This window comes from Pezoporus wallicus, unplaced genomic scaffold, assembly GCF_028554395.1.
Source record: "Pezoporus wallicus isolate ANWC-B61680 ecotype Strahan unplaced genomic scaffold, APGP_CSIRO_Pwel_v1 contig_7640, whole genome shotgun sequence".
NCBI lineage: Eukaryota > Metazoa > Chordata > Aves > Psittaciformes > Psittacidae > Pezoporus > Pezoporus wallicus.
The window spans coordinates 124,152-145,595 of NW_026635488.1; the positions used below are offsets into that span (position 1 = coordinate 124,152).

General features: G+C 41.1%; 1 protein-coding gene and 1 long non-coding RNA gene across 2 annotated transcripts in view; one reads left to right on the forward strand and one right to left on the reverse strand.

Annotated features, from left to right (window-relative positions):
* C7 (complement C7) overlaps positions 1 to 19,655 on the reverse strand; it is a 28,442-nt gene extending 8,787 nt beyond the window's left edge. Inside the window, exons 1-16 of the mRNA XM_057432442.1 lie at positions 19,465 to 19,655; positions 19,128 to 19,183; positions 18,304 to 18,379; positions 17,231 to 17,372; positions 16,300 to 16,441; positions 15,323 to 15,461; positions 14,645 to 14,779; positions 13,275 to 13,518; positions 12,541 to 12,654; positions 11,960 to 12,126; positions 10,728 to 10,956; positions 9,992 to 10,163; positions 9,535 to 9,622; positions 8,655 to 8,787; positions 7,456 to 7,647; positions 3,985 to 4,081 (exon numbers count right to left, since the gene is read on the reverse strand). Coding sequence (XP_057288425.1) covers positions 3,985 to 4,081; positions 7,456 to 7,647; positions 8,655 to 8,787; positions 9,535 to 9,622; positions 9,992 to 10,163; positions 10,728 to 10,956; positions 11,960 to 12,126; positions 12,541 to 12,654; positions 13,275 to 13,518; positions 14,645 to 14,779; positions 15,323 to 15,461; positions 16,300 to 16,441; positions 17,231 to 17,372; positions 18,304 to 18,379; positions 19,128 to 19,183; positions 19,465 to 19,470 — 2,132 coding nt within the window. The 5' untranslated portion in view covers positions 19,471 to 19,655. The remainder of the gene's footprint in view (positions 1 to 3,984; positions 4,082 to 7,455; positions 7,648 to 8,654; positions 8,788 to 9,534; positions 9,623 to 9,991; positions 10,164 to 10,727; positions 10,957 to 11,959; positions 12,127 to 12,540; positions 12,655 to 13,274; positions 13,519 to 14,644; positions 14,780 to 15,322; positions 15,462 to 16,299; positions 16,442 to 17,230; positions 17,373 to 18,303; positions 18,380 to 19,127; positions 19,184 to 19,464) is intronic.
* Positions 19,656 to 19,918: 263 nt separating this feature from the next.
* LOC130611600 (uncharacterized) lies at positions 19,919 to 20,785 on the forward strand. Its single transcript, XR_008975272.1, has 2 exons — positions 19,919 to 20,105; positions 20,186 to 20,785. It is a non-coding gene; the product is annotated as an uncharacterized LOC130611600 (long non-coding RNA).
* Positions 20,786 to 21,444: the final 659 nt, after the last annotated feature.

Genomic DNA, 21,444 nt, shown 5'->3' on the forward strand with positions numbered 1-21,444 from the left:
GTTGCCAATACCTGTAATAAATGCTTGGAATGATGCAGAGATATTTCAGCCCCTCTAACCAATGACTCGGCTTCATTTGGAGTTTGGTTCAAATGCCTTTCTACAAATGCCCATAGTACGAGGAATAAACAAGAGGAATTAGAGATGTGTGCATGTCTATGGGGGTATGATATAAAAGGTATCACAGAAACATGGTGGGATGGCTCCTATGACTGGAGTGTTGGAATGGAAGGTTACAGGCTCTTTAGAAAAGACAGGCCCAGCAGGCAGGGAGGGGGAGTAGCTATTTATGTCACTGATAGGCTGGAGAGTATGGAACTCTGTCTGGGGACAGGTGAGCAGTCAACAAAGAGTCTGTGGGTCAGGGCCAAAGGGAGAACAGCGATGGGGGACTTTACAGAGACGATCTGTTACAAACGGCCTGATCAAGAGGACTCTGTGGAAGAAGTGCTCTATAGACAGATAGGAACAGCGTAATCCTCACAGGCCCTTGTCCTCATGGGGGACTTCAACCACCCTGACACCTGTTGGAGGGACAGTACTGCCCAGCACAAGCAGTCTAGGAGGTTCCTCGATTGTGTGCAAGACAACTTCCTTCTGCAAGTAATAGAGGAGCCAACAAGGAGAGGTGCCATGCTTGACCTCGTGCTCACCAACAGGGAAGGGGTGGTTGGAAATGTGATGCTCCAGGGCAGCCTTGGTTGCAGCGATCATGAGATGGTCGAATTTGAGATCCTCAGGACAGTGAGAAGAGCATGCAGAAAGATCATTGCCCTGAAATTCAGGAGAGCAGACTTTGGCCTCTTCAGGAACCTGCTGAGTAAGGTTCCATGGGATATAGCCCTAAGGGGCAGGGGGGCCCAAGACTCTTGGTTGATATTCAAGGATCACCTGCTACAAGCTCAGAAGTGTTGCATCACAACTGGAAGGAAGTGCGACAGGAGGGGCAGGAGACCTCCTTGGATGGATAAGGAGCTGCTGAGGAAAAAAGATGCTTATAAAAGGTGGAAGCAAGGACAGGTGGCCTGGGGAGAATACAGGGATGTTATCCGGGAAGCTAGGGACCAGGTTAGGAAAGCTGAGGCCCAGTTAGAATTAAACTTGGCTAGGGATGTGAAAGATAACAGGAAGAGATTCTATAGTTACACTGCAAATAAAAGACAGAGTAGGGACAACATGGGCCCTCTCCAGAAGCTATCAGGAGGCTGGCTACCCTGGATTTGGAGAAGGCTGAGGATCTTCATGACTTCTTTGCCTCAGTATTCACTGGCAAGTGCTCTGACCACACCACCCAAGTCTCGAAAGGCAGACACAGGGACTGTGAGAATGAAGACCTTAGGCCCAGTGTAGGAGAGGATCTGGTTCGAGACCATCTTAAGAACCTGAATGTGCACAAGTCCATGGGACCCGATGAAATCCATCCTCCGGTCCTGAAGGAGCTGGCAAATGAAGTTCCTAAGGCACTGGCCATCATATTTGAAAAATCATGGCAGTCAGCTGAAGTTCCCAGTGGCTGGAAAAAGGGAAATATAACCCCCATTTTCAAGAAGGGGAAAATGGATGACTGAGGGATTTACAGACCACTCAGACTCACCTCCATGCCTGGCAAAATCTTGGAGCAGATTCTCCTGGAAGGCATGCTAAGGCACATGAAAAACAACAAGGTGGTTGGTAACAGCCAGCATGGCTTCACTAAGGGGCAATCCTGCCTGACCAATTTGATGGCCTTCTATGATGGGGTTACAGAACTGATGGACAGGGGTAGAGCAGTTGATGTCATCTACCTAGACTTGTGCAAAGCATTCGACAGGACATCCTTGTCTCTAAATTGGAGAGACATCAATTTGATGGATGAACCACATGGTGGATAAAGAACTGGATGGATGGCCGCATGCAAAAACTTGTAGTCAATGGCTCAATGTCCAGCTGGAGACCAGTAACGAGTGGTGTCCCTCAGGAATCAGTGTTGGGACCGGTCTTGTTCAACATATTTGTCAGTGGCATGGACAGTGGGATCGAGTGCGCCCTCAGAAAGTTTGCCGATGACACCAAGCTGTGTGGTTCAGTTGATACACTGGGGGGAAGGAATGCCATCCAGAGGGACCTTGACATGCTTGTGAGGTGGGCTTATGCCCGCCTTATGAAGTTTAACCATGCCAAGTGCAAGGTCCTACACCTGGGTCAGAGCAATCCCAGGCACAGCTACAGGTTGGGCAGAGAAGAGATTCAGAGCAGCCCTGCGGAGAAAGACTTGGGGGTGTTGGTCGAGGAGAAACTTAACATGAGCCAGCAGTGTGCACTCTTAGCCCAGAAAGCCAACCGTATCCTGGGCTGCATCAAAAGGAGCGTGACCAGCAGGTCGAAGGAGGTGATCCTGCCCCTCTACTCTACTCTTGTGAGACCTCACCTGGAGTATTGTGTGCAGTTCTGGTGTCCTCAGCATAAAAAGGACATGGAACTGTTGGAACAAGTCCAGAGGAGGGCCACGAGGATGATCAGGGGGCTCGTGCACCTTTCGTATGAAGGCAGGCTGAGAAAGTTGGGGCTGTTCAGCCTGGAGAAGCCTGTGTGGAGACCTCATAGCAGCCTTCCAGTGTCTGAAAGGGGCCTATAATGATCCGGGGAAGGAGTCTTCATCAGGGACTGTAGTGGTAGGACAAGGGATAATGTGTCAAAACTTAAACAGGGGAAGTTTAGATTGGATATAAGGAGGAAGTTCTTTACTGTGAGGGTGCTGAGGCACTAGAATGGGTTGCCCAAGGAAGTTGTGAATACTCCATCCCTGGCTTTTTTCAAGGCCAGGTTGGACAGAGCCTTGGGTGGCATGGTTTAGTGTGAGATGTCCCTGCCCATGGCAGGGGGATTGGAACTAGATGATCTTAAGGTCCTTTCCAACCCTAAATATTCTATGATTCTAAGACCTTTGCATGCAGGACAATGGCCTCAGACTTTGGGCAAGTGCCCAGTGGATCTATAAAACCTGAAATAACCCCACCAAGCTGAATTCTGAAATGTTCAAATTGTGATAATTTGGCCTTAGAACCAGCTACCATGCAGGGCACTCTTGAGCTATGTGGCTGATGGAAAGTACACATCCTCTACTAAGAAGTTCTGCTACCTTAAGTCACTTGAGAAGACTGCAAAATTTCTTATTCCCACCATGCAAGGATAAGAAAATTTGGTCTGTTATCCTTGGATATCAATAATCACTTGTTTGGAGTTTCCAAACTCCTCAGCTCCTGCTGTGACATAAACCTGGCCAGATTTCTTATCTAGAACTCACACCCACTTTATAGGAGACTTCATCCAGTCTATGCAAGCCAGACCAAACGTGCTGAGCTCTTTGACACGTCTGACCATCAGCACCAGGTGGTCTCAGGAGTCCTGTTACCTCTATGTTTAGCAAAGAACAGAGAGCTACTGATTTCCTTACATTTCTCCTTCATTGCTTATTACAGAATACAGGCTTAAATCAAACAGGATTGCAGACTCTGGTCTGCAAGTTATGAGGTCAGGAAAGGTGATATGACTGGTCTGTGCATACTGCTGTATAAATGGAAGATTAGATTATTATGTCTTTTATAACTCTCCATTCTCTCAGCAGAGGAAAGAAATCTCTTTTATTTCTCTACCTTACTGCTGTGATGGTTTATGTCCCAAGGGACTCTCTTCTAACTTTTCCTCAATCTTCTAAATCTTAAAAATATCATTTTATCTTTTCCCATCTGTTTCATAGATCAAGTGGAGCTGAAATTATGCCTTCTTCTTCTCTCATTCAACCAAATTCCATCACTGCTAAGACCCACTGACAGCTCTGACAAGGCAGGTAAGTGATGAACAGGACGTTGAGTTGTAAAGCAAACAAAATACAATGCCTCCTCATATGAGTAAAGCTTTCTCATCTGTCATGAAATGAAGACTGAAGGAATTTAATTGGTCTTGAATAAAGTGAGAAATTGATTGCCAAAATCGTTTTGTACTTACCCACACTCATAGGGCATTTTGCACACACATTGCGACTGATGTATTTTTTCCCATGGTTGACATTTAGGCTCTGTCACTTCTGGTTTCATGCTAGGCTCTGAGGTAGAACACAGACAGTGCTATTCAGGGTCAGAAAACACGGGCTGTTAAAGGTCTTCTCTGAAATTATTCTATCAGTTGATCTTAAAAGGCACTGAATTATACAGCCATAACATAAAGTCACATCCTCCATGTTCATTAGAAGTATCTACTGCATGGGAAGAATCAACACTATTAAAAAGATACGATTTACTTTGCAAAGTTATGGCTCGGTAATCTATCCACAGGTCATGAGTCAGATGGAAGGGAACAGGTACTGTGTTCAAGGTTAAACATCCACCTAATTTCTGCGGCAGCTGGTTGAACTGTTGAACTTAGCAGTGCTGAATCACAGCTGGTAACAGCTTTACCACTAGGTTTCAGAGTTACTGGCTTCACTTAAAGAAAACCACAAGTTCCATCATTCATCCTCAATCTGCATTAACTTTAAAAACAAAAGCAATAGTGATTCTTGGGGAACTTTAGTCACTGCACATGTATTATTCTTTGAGTGCTATTTCAAGCTTGAAAATTAAATCAGCCTTTCCTAAACATTCTTCTGGAGATTTCTGTAGGAAGTAATTGCAAGACCTTGCTAAATCTGTAGAGACACACTTTCTGAGAAAGTTTTATCCTGATCTGTGTTTTAAATTACGTGTCTGTAGCTTTCTACTTTAACATAAAAATTTAATACTCCTTAATACTGTGTTCTATAAAACAAACCAAACAAATAAACATCTCTCTTATGGATTAAGACTTGGTAAGCAAAATTGACAGGATTGCAATACAGAGAGCAGGCATAACCCTGTGTTTATGCAGAGGGGAAATTTCCACCAAAAGTCACTGCATTATCTCCATCACTGGGGCTGTTGGTTGCATAGCTGACTGTTACTGACACTACTGCTGACTAAATATTCTTATCCAAATATATGTGTGCCACTGTGTCTGTGTATACACATCTTCTTAATTTTTATGCTTCTTAGCTCATATTTCTTGGGAGTTTTAACTGTTGTTCTAATCTAATTGTCCCTCGTTTTCTAAAAAAAACCAAAAAACAACAAAACACAACCCTTTTGTGCTAATGTAATGTTCCCATACAGCCAGACATAAGCTGTTTCTAAAGATGGAAGCATTGGAAATTGTTTTTAATTAATAACTGGAATTTGAATACAGGACGTAACAAAAAAAATTATGAAAAATCACTCACTAAGGCTAAGCCTAAGAAGTAATTGGCAACAGTACTTCCCTGCTCGTACTTTAACACTTCAGCAGCAGTGAGCTGTACAGATATTTCTTATGAAATCCTTTATACTTCATGTGGATACGACACAGAGGCAGATGACTTCCACTGGAAATCTCACAGGGTCGCTACCTTTTGAGGTCTAAGCCTGACTGTCACCTGCCTCTTACCTTAGGTGAGATAACCCCAGGCAGCAGTTGCCTGTTAAGAAGATGGACATGAAATGTAGGACACATGCCTAGTCTTCTACAGCAGTGTGTGTTTTCCACAAGCAAGGGTCTCCCCAGAGGTTTGAGAAAATCTGAGACCTTGGGTGAAGATGTGATTAGTTTGAAACAGCAAGCTGCTTGGATGCCTGTATATTACTGATCAGCATCATAGGAGTACTCTAGAGAAAGCCTTGTCTGCCTTTGACAGCTGGAAAAGGTGATTTGAGCTGCTGTATGTCACATAGTCCACTTACCTCTCTGCCAGTGCTTGCCGGTATCAACCCAGGTCTTAAACAGCTGTTACCATGAATTTGAAGCAGTATTTTCCCTTTGCTTCCAGTTAGAAATGTAGAATCGTAAGGGAAGGAAAGGACATTAAGATCATCTAGTTCCAATCCCCTTGCCATGAGCAGGGACACCTCACACTAAACCATGCCACCCAAGGCTCTGTCCAACCTGGCCTTGAACAAAGCCAGGGATGGAGCATTCACAACTTCCTTGGGCAACCCATTCCAGTGCGTCACCACCCTTACAGTAATGAACTTCCTCCTTATATCCAATCTAAACTTCCCCTATTTTTTTTTAACCCGTTACCCCTTGTCCTATCACTACAGTCCCTAATGAAGACTCCCTCCCCGGTTCATTACAGGCCCCCTTCAGATACTGGAAGGCTGCTATGAGGTCTCCACACAGGCTTCTCCAGGCTGAACAGCCCCAACTTTCTCAGCCTGTCTTCATAGGGGAGGTGCTCGAGCCCACTGATCATCCTCGTGGCCCTCCTCTGGACTTGTTCCAACAGTTCCATGTCCTTTTTATGCTGAGGACACCAGAACTGCACACAATACTCCAGGTGAGGTCTCACAAGAGCGGAGTAGAGGAGCAGGATCACCTCCTTCGACCTGCTGGTCACGCTCCTTTTGATGCAGCCCAGGATACGGTTGGCTTTCTGGGCTGCGAGCGTACACGGCCGGCTCATGTAAAGTTTCTCTTCGACCAACACCCCCAAGTCTTTCTCCACAGGGCTGCTCTGAATCTCTTCTTTGCCCAACCTGTAGCTGTGCCTGGGATTTCTATGACCCAGGTGTAGGACCTTGCACTTAGCATGGTTAAACTTCCTAAGTGGGCATGAGCCCACCTCACAAGCATGTCAAGGTCCCTCTGGATGGCATTCCTTCCCTCCAGCGTATCAACCGAACCACACAGCTTGGTGTCATCGGCAAACTTGCTGAGGGCGCACTCAATCCCACTGTCCATGTCCCTGACAAATATGTTGAACAAGACCGGTCCCAACACTGATTCCTGAGGGACACCACTCGTTACTGGTCTCCAGCTGGACATTGAGCTGTTGACCACAACTTTTTGAGTGCAGCCATCCATCCAGTTCTTTATCCACCATGTGGTTCATCCATCAAATTGATGTCTCTCCAATTTAGAGACAAGGATGTTCCTGGAGATTTACTCTGTATCAGCTGTGTGAGTGTCATATAAGCAATAGGAGTCATCCAGCCCTGTCCTTACCTGCCATGAAATGCTGTGACGCACAGATCACCCTCCATGTAGAAAACCCTTATCTCTAAGGTGCAGCTTACATGTCAGCGGTGTTAAACAACATAGGTGGAGGGTAAAATATACTTGGAAAGCAGAATAGGCAGCATACATCCCAGGCAATCTCTCAAAATACTTTCAGAGACAATACTTAATAGCAACAGGGGAGTGGGAAGCAAAAAGCTGTAAGGAAACCTCACAAGAAATGTCTTATGGCATCTTTTTTGAACAGCCCACAGAAAACACCCACCCACATTTTCTGTGCTTCCAGCTGGTGATAGAAGTATGCTTCTCTATCACTATATCAGCTATAGCTCTGTCTATATCTTATCTACATAAGACACAGTCTGTCCAGGAAAGAAACTCCTGCACTGCACTTGAAGGACAGCAATGTCTTACCTGGTCTCTTGCACTGGATAGTCTTCAAGGAAGGAGACCACTTGAGACTGGGCTCGCACAAAATGGAGTGTGCCCCTTCTAAGTGCATTCCATGTGGACAAGACAGAGTTATTCTCTCACCGATCTCATACGCAGGTTTCCATAGCTCTCCTTGCAAGCCCCCCTCAAGGACGGGAGGAAGACAAGCAGTTTCTAACGATTGAAGGATTTGAGATAGCCACAGTGAAATCAGTGCATTGCAGAAAGCAGTCACATCATTTATGTTCTCCTAAATTTCTTAACAAATTGAATTGTAAGATTAGCTGATTTTCCTGTAGAAACATATCAATCATGTTAGCACAGGATACTAATTCATCATAGCAGGCAAAGGTGCAACACAAGGGACAGAGTGACAACATCTCCTACTGCCTGCAGGTTCAGCCATGGCTTGAGGAGTGTTTCTCTGTCCTTAGGACCCATGCTTCTGTTGAGTGTTCATACTAGAAAGTAACGCCCTAGTAGACAGATGTCATACATACAGGTCTCTGGGAAACTGTATACTGATATGCAAAATGGTGGCATTTAAACAGTGTGGACTAGCATTTATAGGCAGTCAGTCCTGATTGGAAGGAGGAAAGAATGGTGTTGAACTGCAGGTCTGAAAATTCCCAGGTCTATATGATCACACTCAAAGTTGACTCACAAATAAAATGTGCAGGGAAAAAAGAAAACCTAATGGTTACTGACCAGGTTAGAGGAGAAGAGTGAAGTTGGGAGATCATCCAAGATATAAAGTGATCCTTGGAGTTGTGTTCTTATGACAAGGTGGTTATTTGAGAACTTTGTGGTTGCCCAGTGCTGCCTCCTGACCTTTTCCTCAGGTGGCTTTAGATATAGACTCATTTCCACGGATCTTGGATATAGCCACAGGACTGAATTAAGTAACAAGTTTGTTTCCACAGGAAGTAATTCCTAGACTGAAATTTAGTCTCCCTCACTTTCAGCCTTCCTTAAAACGAGACTTTCTGGCATGTTTCTATTTCAGTATTATGACATCTGAATTTAAAATAAATCAATTGAGACCTGATTTTGTCTAGAGAACTGGGAAATGCAGATGCGTATTTTTTCCCCCATTATTGTTGGAAAGCAGATGTTCAGAGATGTTTCACTGGAATTCAGGAATGGAGCTGTATTTCAAATCAAAAAATAGTTAAACATACCCTGGCAATATCTGTCTCCAACTTGCCACTGTAAATTACTGCCACACTTAGCAACAGGGTCACCAACAAGAGAATATCCATGCCTGCAAGCATAAACAATGCTTTTCCCAGCAGGGTATAAGTTTTCAGCATTCTGAAAGAAAAAGAACAGGTGAAATTTTGGATACACTATCTAAAAACCACCAGCAGTGTTGAACTTCCTTTGATTCTGGAATGCAGTGGCTGAAGACAGCAAGAAGTATTAATGCCATTCTGCAATGCACTGGTAGGAGTGTCTAGAATACTGTGGGCAATTCTGGTTATCAATACCCAGCAAATGTAGTAAAAATGGAGATGATGCTGGTGGTTGGTAGAATACAGTGTATTTGGGCTATCTCCCTTAGCAGAGGGAGGGTTAGAGTTGAAGGTACCCTGTGACAGGGGTCTGGCAGTGGTACATCAGTGATGGAACAGTGCTATCCTGCCATTTTATGAATTGACTGCAAATATGGCTGTTGCGAAGCATTAGCGGGTTAACATAAGCTCTCGAACAGTCTTCCAGGGGAGAGTATATGCCTTTGCTAATTCTTAGGATGACACATTATCAGCTTCCTAAAGGTTAATGTGATACAGTCACTCAAAAGAGCTGGACTTGAAGATGTGAATCTTTTCTTACTTTAAATCTCACTTTCTTGTTTTTCTTTTATTTTTAGTGGGAAGTCTTGGCCAATGTTATGTAAACTTCAGCCAGGGAGAAATGCTGAGGGAGCTGCTATACAATAGCTCTGATACTAAACCTACCAAGATAAATACAAATTTACAAGTGAAAATCTGCATGAACTTTAACAGAGACACTGCAAGTAGGGATAGAACAGATAACAGAGTAATAGAAATAACTTACTTGAACAAATCCATTTTCCAAGAGAGGAGGAGGTGAACAGAACTCTGTGGGAGTTATGGATAAATCAAAACAGTGTGGTTCAATCAAGCTATGAATCAAACAAAAGTACAATTTAGTTTGAATTCAGTCTCCCTTCCTTGCAAAATTCTACACTTTTCATTGAAGCCCAAGACTATTATGCATTGCATTTACATCACAAGTATACTTAAACTGGGAACTGCCAGGTTATCTGAGAGAATGCCAAATAGAATGGAGTCAACTTTACCAGCTTTTACTCAATTTTCTTCTCTTACCTTGTATCAGATTCACAGCTGCTGAATTTCATTTTGTTTCAACTTAAATAAAAAAGCTCAGTAAGTGATCTCCATCCTGAGTTCAATTGCTTATGCACCCTCCTGAAATAGATTTTTAAACCTTCCTGCAGCTGTGTTCCAAATGGTTTTGTTTTTCTGCTTACCGAAAATGCTGCAACTCCTCATCTTCACATGATCTGCTTTCATGCTGCTCTCCTATGCAGGCCTTCCCATTGCCATGGGGGGATGGATTGTTGCAGCTCCGACTCCTTGATTTCCTCCCCCCTGAACAAGGACTCCAGGAAGACCAGCAGCTCCAGCGTCCATCAACAACACCTATGCAACGTTTGGGAATATTTCACATTAATCCTCTCTGTAGGTGATTTCAAGGCACAGGCTATTCAAAGCTAGTGATGGTCCAAACTGGGCCCTTACAGAGAATTCCAGGTTGCAATGATCTAATCTCGCACCTTTCTCCAGCTTGCATTTTATGTAAGTATAATTCTACAGACGCTATTCGTTATCAGAGCCTTAGGGAAAATAAAAATATTTATTAGCTGCAATTAATTACAAAGTTTAAAAGCAAAAAATTTTGAAGTTACTAATACTCATTTAGTATACATACTTATTTCTAGAAAGTTACATTTTGAGCAGTTAGTATTGTCCACTGCATTTAACAATAATAAAACCAGTTCTTTGTTAAGTACTGTTTGGACAGGCTAAGACTCAGGCTTAGCATGACACTCTCTACCTATGCTGTATGTCTGCAGTGATATCTGGCCCAAGCAGACACTGCCCAGCAGCCACTCATTCAGTTTGTGCAGTGAGACAAACAGACCTCCAAAGTCGGAGAGCATATTTTGCCACTTCTAAACTCTCACAGGTTTAAAGAGCGCTAACCTGGCTGATCTTGCACGAGTCTTCCCAGCTCACAAGCTGCTCCAAAGGTGTAAGGCTTGCAGTAACACATGCACTGAGTTCCTTCCATGGCTGCCTCACCACCATTCTGGCAAGGCTGACATTTGCAGGGATCATTTTCAGCCATATATTCTTCAATGGCTTGTTTTAAGTAATGCTTTTTGACTGAGGAGCAGGGCACTTCCTTTACCAGCTCATATAATGGTGTTAGCTATACACAGTAGAGAAATATTTATATTAAATAGTGATAATCTGAATAATAACAGTTTATGAGCACATTTCATCGTGCAAAATAATTTGTGACGTATGCTGCTGCCCATAGTGGTTGAAAGATGCTCTAATTTGCTATCTAGTTTGCTAAAACCTTCTGTTAGTATTTCATACCAGCCTTTTTCTGAAAAGTCAGACATGTTTAATAGCATCCCTTAAAGCTAGGACTGGATTAATCATGTTTAAACATATTTGAGCTACGATATTATGGTTGAGATAAAAGTGTAACACAGACCATCAGTGCACAGTAACTTGAATTCTTACCCAGCTGTTCCTAGCCCAAGAAGCTGGATGCTTAAGCAATCCCTTATGGTATTTCATTGAGCAGTGACTGAAGGTAACAATAAGTGAAAACATTTTGCATTTCTCTTGCCTATTTTATGATATTCTGTGCTTTTACATTTAATTGAAAACTTCCTGTCAGAAATCTTTTGGGTTTATACTATTCTTCAGTACATGGTCAGTTCCCAAAAGAGACATAGACAAGGCAGCAGTGATTACGGCCATGCCCAACTTTGAAGTGTCTGGCTTCCGGAATCTCATTATGCTGAACTTCTGGATGATGAGAGAAGGAGGAGGGATAAAAGTGGTACAAAGAAGTTAGCAAGCTGAGTGGAGCCACACTGAAGTGGCCATATGTATTTCAGGAAATGGGCTATCTCAAATCTGCGCTTTCTCCAATGCTATCGTGACCCTCAGTTCTTAAGCAGAACTCCCCTGTAGTCACAGAAGGCTGGTAAGATTGATCTGTTAAATGACTTAGATTTGTGATGCAGCTGATTATGTTAACCTCATGGAATGTTCCTCCAATGAGCTTTTCTTTCTTACGAAGTGATCTGAAAACAACATGATTGCAGACTACAGCTTGATTAACCATAGCTTAATCATTTCTCCCCTTGAGGTGATCCCAACTGCTCATCTTTTCTTCAGGAAAATAGCCTTACCTTTTGTTTAATTACTCTGGGATAGTCTGTCACTGATCCAGCCCAAAACGAATATCTCTGACTATTGCCAGCAGGATCATTAAGCTCTAGATAATTAAGGCTGGCAACAGCACCTGGGCTTCCTCCTTCTATGTAGGGGTCTCCTTTAATCTTACTACCACTGCTTCCTGTAGATTCAGGATGAAAAATACAGAAAAATACCAGCATTGCTATATTCACAAATGGAAATAGAAACAATGCATGCAAAAAACTATGCTAGCAAGTAGGGAAAGTACTCATTAGTGCATATCAACCACCTGTGCCTGGATCAAGAGCTCCTACGTTGATAATATGTAAGTATGTGGTTTTGTAGCTATCTTGGCAGCTGTGACTTAGGGTGTCCTGGAAAGTGCCAATTACTGGGAAAGTATTAGCAATGATTGATGAGAACTGGAGAGCCATGCACTTGATGTCTGGGTTGAGTGTGTTAAGGAAAACAGTTCAACAAAGCTATCAACGCCTGCTTCAGATTTTGACAGCTACTTAGGAGGAGATGGAGGATGGAGACATGATAACTACACAAGTCACTGTTGAACACTTACCTGAAGAAGTCTGTAGCAGTTCATCCAGTTTGGAGCACTTTACTTTCTTCTTTTTCACAATGAATGCATTCCAGCCTGATGTGGTGCAGTCGTACATGTCTGTTATAGTCATACCTGCAGATAATTGATGCTTTAAACAGTACTGTACACAGAAAGTGTGTTGGATTAATTTCTAAGTTTCCCACTGACTTGAGAGGTCATGAAAAATTATGCCTAAATTAGAAGGCAACCAACTTGCACATCCTGCTAGAGAAATAGGAGGTGTATCTGGAAAATGCTTATTTTTTATTCTATGTCATTTCTCAGCAGTCCCTAATTCTACAGCACTGCTCCACATTGAGTACCATCATACCCGTCACTCTGGTGTTTGCTCTGTTTGTAATTTATTCTGCTTTACACAGTTTTATCCAACCTTCATCTCCAAGTAGCTCTTAAGATGTAGCATTATTTGAGATTTAGACTGGCACTAGAATTCAGATTTAGCCTGAGGAAGTCCTGAATGAATTATCAAATCTTTGCTATTCTGATCACAGCAGTTCACAGATGTGGATCTAGAACTGAATGCTGTGGTTTGAGCACATTTTCTAATCTCCTTTCTTTTGCCTGTGAAGATAATGTGGTGACTAACATATGTCTCTTCCCTGATTTTAGACACTAGCTGGCAGAGCATGCAAATAAATTTTTATTCCTGTATATTCGCTTAGATTCTTGCAACCAATACTCTAGTACTCTACCTTCTGCTTTCATTTTGTCAGTATCCATATAAAAAATAATTTTGTAATATCCTCCTAGAGATCCAGAGTGCAAGAAATGAGTCCCAAAATGTTCAATAAGTCTTCGGTAGGCATTGTACTCATAGACGACTGGAAGGTTGGCCAGTTCCCTCCAGAAGGACTCCGCAAGAGTAAGAAATTCTGGGTGGTTGTTAATAAACTGGGCAACTTCCACGCTGTTCTCAACAACCATCAGCTGCTTACTCTGGGGAAAGGAAAAGATGTTAGTCATGCCGCATGTTACTGTCAGGGTGGTTCCTACTATCCAGATGACATGCACATTATATTGGACACTAATCAACAGCTTATACAGAGCTGTTAGAGATATCTAAGCAACTTGGTGAATGCAAAAAAAAAAAAAGCCCCACTCTGAAAATAGAAAATATCTTTTGAACCTTTGTTTATAATTGCTGCAACATCTTCATTTTTCTCCTATGTGCTGGAAAGCTAGCATAGGGACAGACAAGAAAGCAAAGTATCATTCGTCAAAGCTAATGGTGGTGTCCAACACCAGCAGCCTGGCAGTAGCAGGTTAACAAGCCTTGTCTGAAAGCAAATTATAGGCAGTTAGAGAGGTCTTCTTTGTACCCTGTTTTGTCTGAAGAAGCCTTCCTTTGAAAGCAGCTCTAGCTGAATTATAAACTCTTATCTGCCTATCCCATATTCCTTACCTGAGCTTCTCGAAGTTGCTTTTGAACTTTGTTAGAGTAAGTCTCAAAATATATTACTGTTAGTGCAGTAAAATGAGCTTTTCTTCTGTCAGCTTTGGGGACATAAAATATATGAATTTCTTACTTGATTTTTTATTTATACTTGATTATACTTCACAATTGAGAGTTACTCTCTATTTATTTAATGCTCCTTTTTAGATAAGTCAAAAGCATAAGCACTGTAACCTTCAGGATGTTTAAAACAGAAATCTTAATGAGTTTCTGTTAGTGGAAAATGAATTATATAACAAATTCACTTTAATCACAGATGCTGATAGAAGTAATAGGGAAACAAAAGGAGTAACTCATTAAACAAAAATGCAAAAGATTAATTAAATTTTTCTTCCTCAAATAGGGACAAAACCAGATAGTAAGTAAATAAATTGCTAATAGGTAAAATGGAGAAAATAAAAACCACAGCCAACACTTCTTAGTTGATAACCAAACCAGTGATCTCTTTGTAAAAATTTTTATGGGATTTTTATTGTTATGCACTTTGTGCCAGAAATATCTGGATAAAATTAATACTTGCATCTCACTATATAATTACATGAAAGAATATGAAAATATTTATGAAAATTACTAAGCCACGGTGACAACATATACATACTATATACATACCTTTTGGCTGTGCTGCAGAATTTTATTCTGTGAATAACTGTGCCCATGGTTTGAGTTTTCATACCTCTCTGTGTGTTTCATGTAAGACCAGCTGCTGTTGAAAAACTTGTAACTGAAATCATTCTGAATTTTAACCTAGAATATAAAAGACAGAATTCTGTATAGAGCTTCATGAAGGATGTTAAAAATGATAATTTATAGGGTAAAGCAAGTCCTTCCTGATGCAAAAAATCCGATGTGTTTTCCAGGCTGAATCCATTTCAGATTTCATGAAAAGTAGTGAACACTATTGGAAAAGCATTACATGTATATATTCATATACTAAGTATTTACGTTATAAAGTACATTAAGGATTGCTTAGCATGTTTTTGATGAATGTGAAGTGACCCAAGTCTCTGAGACTTCAAAGTATCTCTCTGGAAGATTTCCACAAAGCCTTGTGCACATACAGAAATCCCATCCAACAATATATACCACCCAATAACATTTTTTTTCCCTTTCAATTTAGCAAGATATACACCAGTTTGTATTTCAAAATATTAAGTGACTGCAGAAAAGAAACAGGTGTCATTCAGCTGCATTTAGGAAACCTGCCTACCAAGAGAGCCTACAAGCTTTGCTTCACTCTTCGTTTTAAGCATGACTCTGAATACAAAGCTGTGTTTAATGGAAACATACCTGAAAAGTATAAGCAAGAACACTTTCACTAAGCCTGTAGTATTCTCTCCTATCACCACTGAAGACCTTTCTGCACTGTCCTGCAAAGCTTTTTGTATGAATGACTCTTCCCCTTGTATCACCAGTAATGGCATCAAAACTATGAGAAGAAAAATATGAAGAGTCAGTAAGACAGAGAGGTAGCAAGTTATTTTACAGGAAGCAAAAATTACAAAGCCATCATAACTGAATGCTGCATCTTCAGATAAAGATCACAAGCTGATTTACCCAAAAGAAAGGGGGATATAAACCGAACAACTTCTATACCTGCAGAACCGCAATGTGCAGAGCATGTTACAGTATGGAAAGCAAAATTTTGCTCTTTTTTTGTCAACAGAAATGAGCACCTATCTCTTAACTTTAAGACATTCATATGTATCACAAATGCTTTTATCAAGTTTAATTAAGCAACACCACACATAAACAACAAGGCTTCCATTCCAAAATGAGTTTTTTTATTATACCTGATTTATATTGCATAACAATAATTTATATTGTAGTGACACAACTACCCTAAAGAAACTTAAGATAATTATTTTGCTAGGTTGTAAGTGGGATGTATAAACAGAAATCCATATGGATCCACAGTACTAAATGCAAAGGCAAGGAAGAAGAATAATGAGCATTGCTAGTTCATTTTTTCCGTGCTGATGATCATGTGGTATTGGTTAACATTTCATTTCATATCTTAAAAGATGCTTTTCAATAGCAGGAGTGAAAAATAAAAAGCTTTATTCTGTGCTTCAGATCAAAGGGTCTGCACATTCTGGCTGCACTGAGCCGTTAGCATGATGGAAACCATTGTACTGAACAGTTTTGCATATGGAACATTTTACCGTAAGCCCAGGAAGCTTATTTGTACAGCCAGAGCTTGTAAATACTACAAAAATGTCAATGCACTTGGCGCCAGTACTACTGATTCTAGCAGAGAACATTACCCTGTTCCTGTAAGTTCTGAATTCGGAGGGGTTTTATCAATATCACATACAGTCTTCTTCTCTTCACATCGATCTTCATCTGCACCATCCTCCTCACAATCCTGATCTCCATTGCATACAAGAGATCTGCTAATGCACTGACCTAAATCAGAACAAAAATGCAAAGGGAAAGAAGTGTTTGTTCATTTAAAAATAAATCACCTAAATCAAAGCAAAAGTCCCACTTAGCTACTACACTAATTAGCTTGCTCGCACTCATGGTGAACAGTCTGTGCCCTGGAGGGCTTGTGAAACAACAGTAAACGTAGACATAAAGAAATGGTTTAGAGTACACTTGAGGGAACCACAGCAATTTGGGGCTTATGATATATTAATAAAACAGTTGACTTCTAGATTTATTTCCTGAGCTTTCATCCTTTGATCCCATCACTTGTGATTAATTATGATTATCTCTCTGGTAGCACCAAAACACGTTTACCATGCTCCTCTTTGACAAGTGTCTACCAACTGAGACAATGCACTTTTCTGTGAAGGTAATGGAAGCTGCTATTCTAGGACTATTCTAGGAAGCATCAGTTTCCATGACCCAGGTGATTTCCAAGACGTTTGTATACAGCCTAGCTTTGAACAATAAAATCTAAGGTTGCATTCCTCAGTTACCTTCTTGTAAGGTCTCCGGGTCAAACAAGGCAGAATGACTACAGAGGCTACCAGAGCTGCAGCCTATTACCTGCAAAGCTCTGCAACACTCCAGATGAATAAAAAACATGCATAGTGGAGGATGGAATTAAGGAAATATCCTCCTAAATCGAATTTATATATAGGTCAAGGGTTCTGCAAAGCCATTGCCCATTTACTAAAGTTCAAAGATAACAAGGTTATCTTCTTAACTTTATGTCCAGAAAACGGTGAAAAAGATCTTGGATAGTACCTGAGTAACACCTGAAACGATCACCACAGCCATCCTCTGTTGGGCATCCCCCTGTGGTGGTGCATGGTCTTGTTTCAAAAGCATCCCCAGAGCAGGGGTTTCCCCCATACTGGCCATAAACTGCTACTGTCCGTCTCCGAATCTGAATGCAAATCAAGGGAGAACTCAGAAACATAAATGAAAAGCAGGAACAGTCTGCTAGTGTCAAGACAATGCTACCACTCTACTGCTGTAAGGAAATTAGACATTCACTGTTTTTTCTAATACCCACATTTGCAATTACCACAATATGGTAACAAGTTAATAAAATGACAACTATTTTATCTACAAGGTCTTTAGACTGATGCACAAGCTTGGCTTTTTTGTTCAAAAAATCTGATAAGTAACTGAAACCAAGAGAAAGCTGCTGACAAATCTCAGTTTTGTTTTACATTTTTAATAGGACAAATCATGCCTGATATGAATTTGCCAAAGTTCTTCAAAGTAAACAGTGTCATTAAGGAATATGCTAAACAAGTGGGCTATTTGTTGCTTCTAAAAAGAGGAAGTACTGTCTCATGGCACAGCTCTAATTTTGATTAATTCCTCCCTAATTGATGCAACATCAAAGTAAATGAGAAAGAAAATCAAAAGCAAGTATCTTGAACAAGAAGACAGTTGCACTGTAAAAAGAATCATTTTGTTTTCATTGAATATAATACTCTGCAACCAACTCTTCTTTCCTTGAGATGTGACACGACTAATGAAAAATCAGCAGAATTGGTACAAACCAGCATCAGTGGAGGAATATCTCTGTTAACTGAACAATTGAGTCAAGCTTTTTGGAACTATCACCAAAATAAAAAGTGCACAAATTATTTTACAACATAAATATTGTAGCTTTGAAAGGGAATAGATTTGGGACAGACTGGAGGATTTCCCTTCTGAGATTTTTGTTCTTCAGCCTTCTTGATCTGCTGGGGCTTTTGCTTGACACCGGATTTGGAGTTTTAAAGATACAAGGCTCCTTAATTATTGGCAAAAAGCATATGCTTATGAAGTCATGAATACAGAACAGAAGTGTCCATCTATACCTGGTTTTGAGTACAGCCATTGCACTCAGACCAAGGGCCAAAAGAATTCCAGCTGCAGTGGACTGGAGAGGAAGAGCTACTCCAGGAGTATTTTCCAAATTATATTAAAAAAAAAAAAATAAAAGAGAAATATTATCAGAGATTTCTATCCCTAAGCATTAGTGCAAAACATCCCTAAACAGCAACACAGGTCTACAGTAACAATTAGCAATATGATCAGGCTCCCTCTAAAACCACTTGGATTTGCTTTTCAAGTGTATGAATGCAATCAGACCCAGCTTGGGCTTTCCAGCCACTGAAAAGAAGAAAGTAGGCACATTTACCTTGCCTGAAGATCAGTAAGGACTTTGTTCAACCATAATACAAGCTTCAAAGACCAGCTTCATGCTGCAAAGCAGGGAGCAGACAGACCACATCTGGGAATGGGAGGGAGCTGCCAGGGGCTGTGTGTGCCGTGGCATGCAGCAGACCTTCCCACAGCAGCTCCCAAAAGTTTGCCAACAGGAGGCACTGAGGGTGCAACCTGCCCCTGGGATCCAGGCTGCTTGGGGCAAGCTGTGCTGTTTCACACATGTACACTGCTGTGGCTCATACCACTGCTGTGTGCTCTTTTCCTGATGGGTGGCTGACTCCTCTGGGAAGAGCTGAGGGAGACCATAACATCTCACTCTTGTCACCACTGATGGCAGTGGCAGTCCTGACACCAAGCAGTGTCTTTTCTCCCAGGAAATATATTTGAGAGCCATGTCATGCACCAGAAGTGCATGTCTGTTAAATTACACATGCTTAGTCTTTAGCATGTAATTTACTGAAGAAATATTCACCTGGAAAAAGTGGAAAAGAAGCCTGAAACTTCCAGCAACAGAAAAATTCCCAGCACCTGAAAAAAAGAGGAGTAAAAGCAAACTTACTTTCTGCTTTTTCCTCATGCAGCTCTTCTAACTTTCTGCAATCTTTACACTCATCAGCTTAAGAAATAATGGAGAGTGTAATGCTTATTTTCTTCAGCTTTGTTGTGCAAGCTGTTGTTTTTTTATTTCTCTTCTTTCTCAGAATACTACCCAACTGCATTCAGCTAAGTAATTCTCCATATAAATTAATATTTCATTGTACATATCATATTCACTTCATCAGTATGAATTAAGTAAGCAATTGTCTTACCTTCATGTTAGATGAAATACTTGGATATCCAGCAATTACCAGGGAAAATGCACTTCCACCCAATTCAGCAGCCAAAGGAGTCGGTCAGTCTGTCTGCTACTGTATGTCTCTTCGCACTCTGCCTTGCTTTTCTGCTCTTGTTTCCCTAAAAAGGCTGAATGTTGCCAAGGACTTTTAACTCCTCTAGTCCTCTCCAGGGACACAGCCTGCTTTGGGAGCTGCTTAGGGTTTTTAAGACATATAAATCAAGGCCTGGTGTACTGACTGGGGCTGGCACAAAGTTCTGAAAAGTGCTTACTGGAAGAACAATAATCTTGCCTTTATCTTGCATCTCACAGTTTCTTTTCCAGGCCAGTCCTGGTCACATACTCTGCACCACAGCTGAGCCCTCAGCTTCAGTAGGAAGTAGGAATGAAGCTGATGTTGTTACATTTTAATTTTGATTTTGATGCAGTCCTCTGTCTCCGCTTCTGCAGTTTCTGATTTTTGTGTATCAGTGAAATCAGCTTATGGGTCCAAATGCAAGTTTAGGCAAATTCTGCCTGATGGTACTGCCTGTGAAAGACTTCTTAAGATCACACACAACCCCTAGTTCTAGTGACACATCAACAGCTGGCTTTATGTGGGGATGCCCCTGAAGTGTAAAAGCACTCCATTTTCTCTTTCCTCACCCTGATATGCGCTCTTATTTTTGACTATTTTTTTTTTTTTCACTTGCCAGAGTTGGTCCATTATAGCAACAGCAAGAAAATGCCACGGTTGAGAAAATGTACATTAATTTATCCTAATGGAGCCTGGATGAAGCCCTCATGGAGAAGCAGCGCCCCTCTGAAAACTCTTCATATACTACATCTCAGATACTACATCTATTTTGTACAGTTTAACAGTCCTCAGGAAACTAAATGCTTCATGTCACAGCATTACTACATGGTGACTGTTTAACCTTACTCTCTTTTGGCATGGTCTGCTTTCCTTAAGAAGATGCCCAGATGTTGGATCACATTACTCCATCCATGTGAGGGATGCCTATGCCTATGTCCACTCCTCAGAAGCTGGCAACCCCAGAGGCAACTTAGCTAAGCCAGAGCCTGTTTTAGGGACTTTTCAGGTTAAGTAACTATGAATCTCTTTGTTAATGTAATTCATACACTTTTCATCATTTCTGTACATTTGTTGTCTTTGATCAAAATCCTCATATGCCTTTTAAATTTTATGGGACCAGTTTGTGTAAGATTGTCCGTGGTCATTTGCTATGAAGGAAATATTAAAACTGAGTTAAGCCCTTTAATACCTGTCCCAGAATACGGGAACTCTAAAAATATTTTGTCTTGATCCTGCAGTTAGCTGTTTTAATGGCTTAGATAGCAATTTCATTTTCTGTAAGTACCTCATTAGCTATAATAACTCTCAAGATAAATATATACTGTGATTTGCTTACAAACAAAACACACAAATAAACATAAGAGGACAAATACAGCTAGCGAAGAAATTACGGCGGGGATCTGCCCTTCATTAACAGGTAGTAAAATCATTGGTAATACTGGGTATCATATTCCAATGAGTTTATATAGATGGAATGTCTTCTTGCAGGAAGCATTTCAGCAAGACAAATATGTTGCTTTAGTAGATGCTGCACAACAGTACTTTTAGTGCATATTTTCAGGCACCTCAGCTCAAACACTTTTTCCATTTGAATCAGGATCTTGCTTTTTTATTGAACCTGGCTTCAGCAGTAACAAAATCAAAGAGACTGAACTGACAAGGTGCAAAACAGAGGGAGGTTAGAGCTGGAGTTGTGTCACTCCTAGGACTGCAATTCCACAGGTCCCAAGACACTTTACTGGTTTGCACTGTATGGATGTTCATTCAGTCTCCTCTACAACAGAATGGTTCATTCTTCTTTCATTTCATAGGATACTTATAGTAACCTTTTTTTCTACTTAGCATTTAGACTCTGGACCATTAGATAGCTTCCCTCTT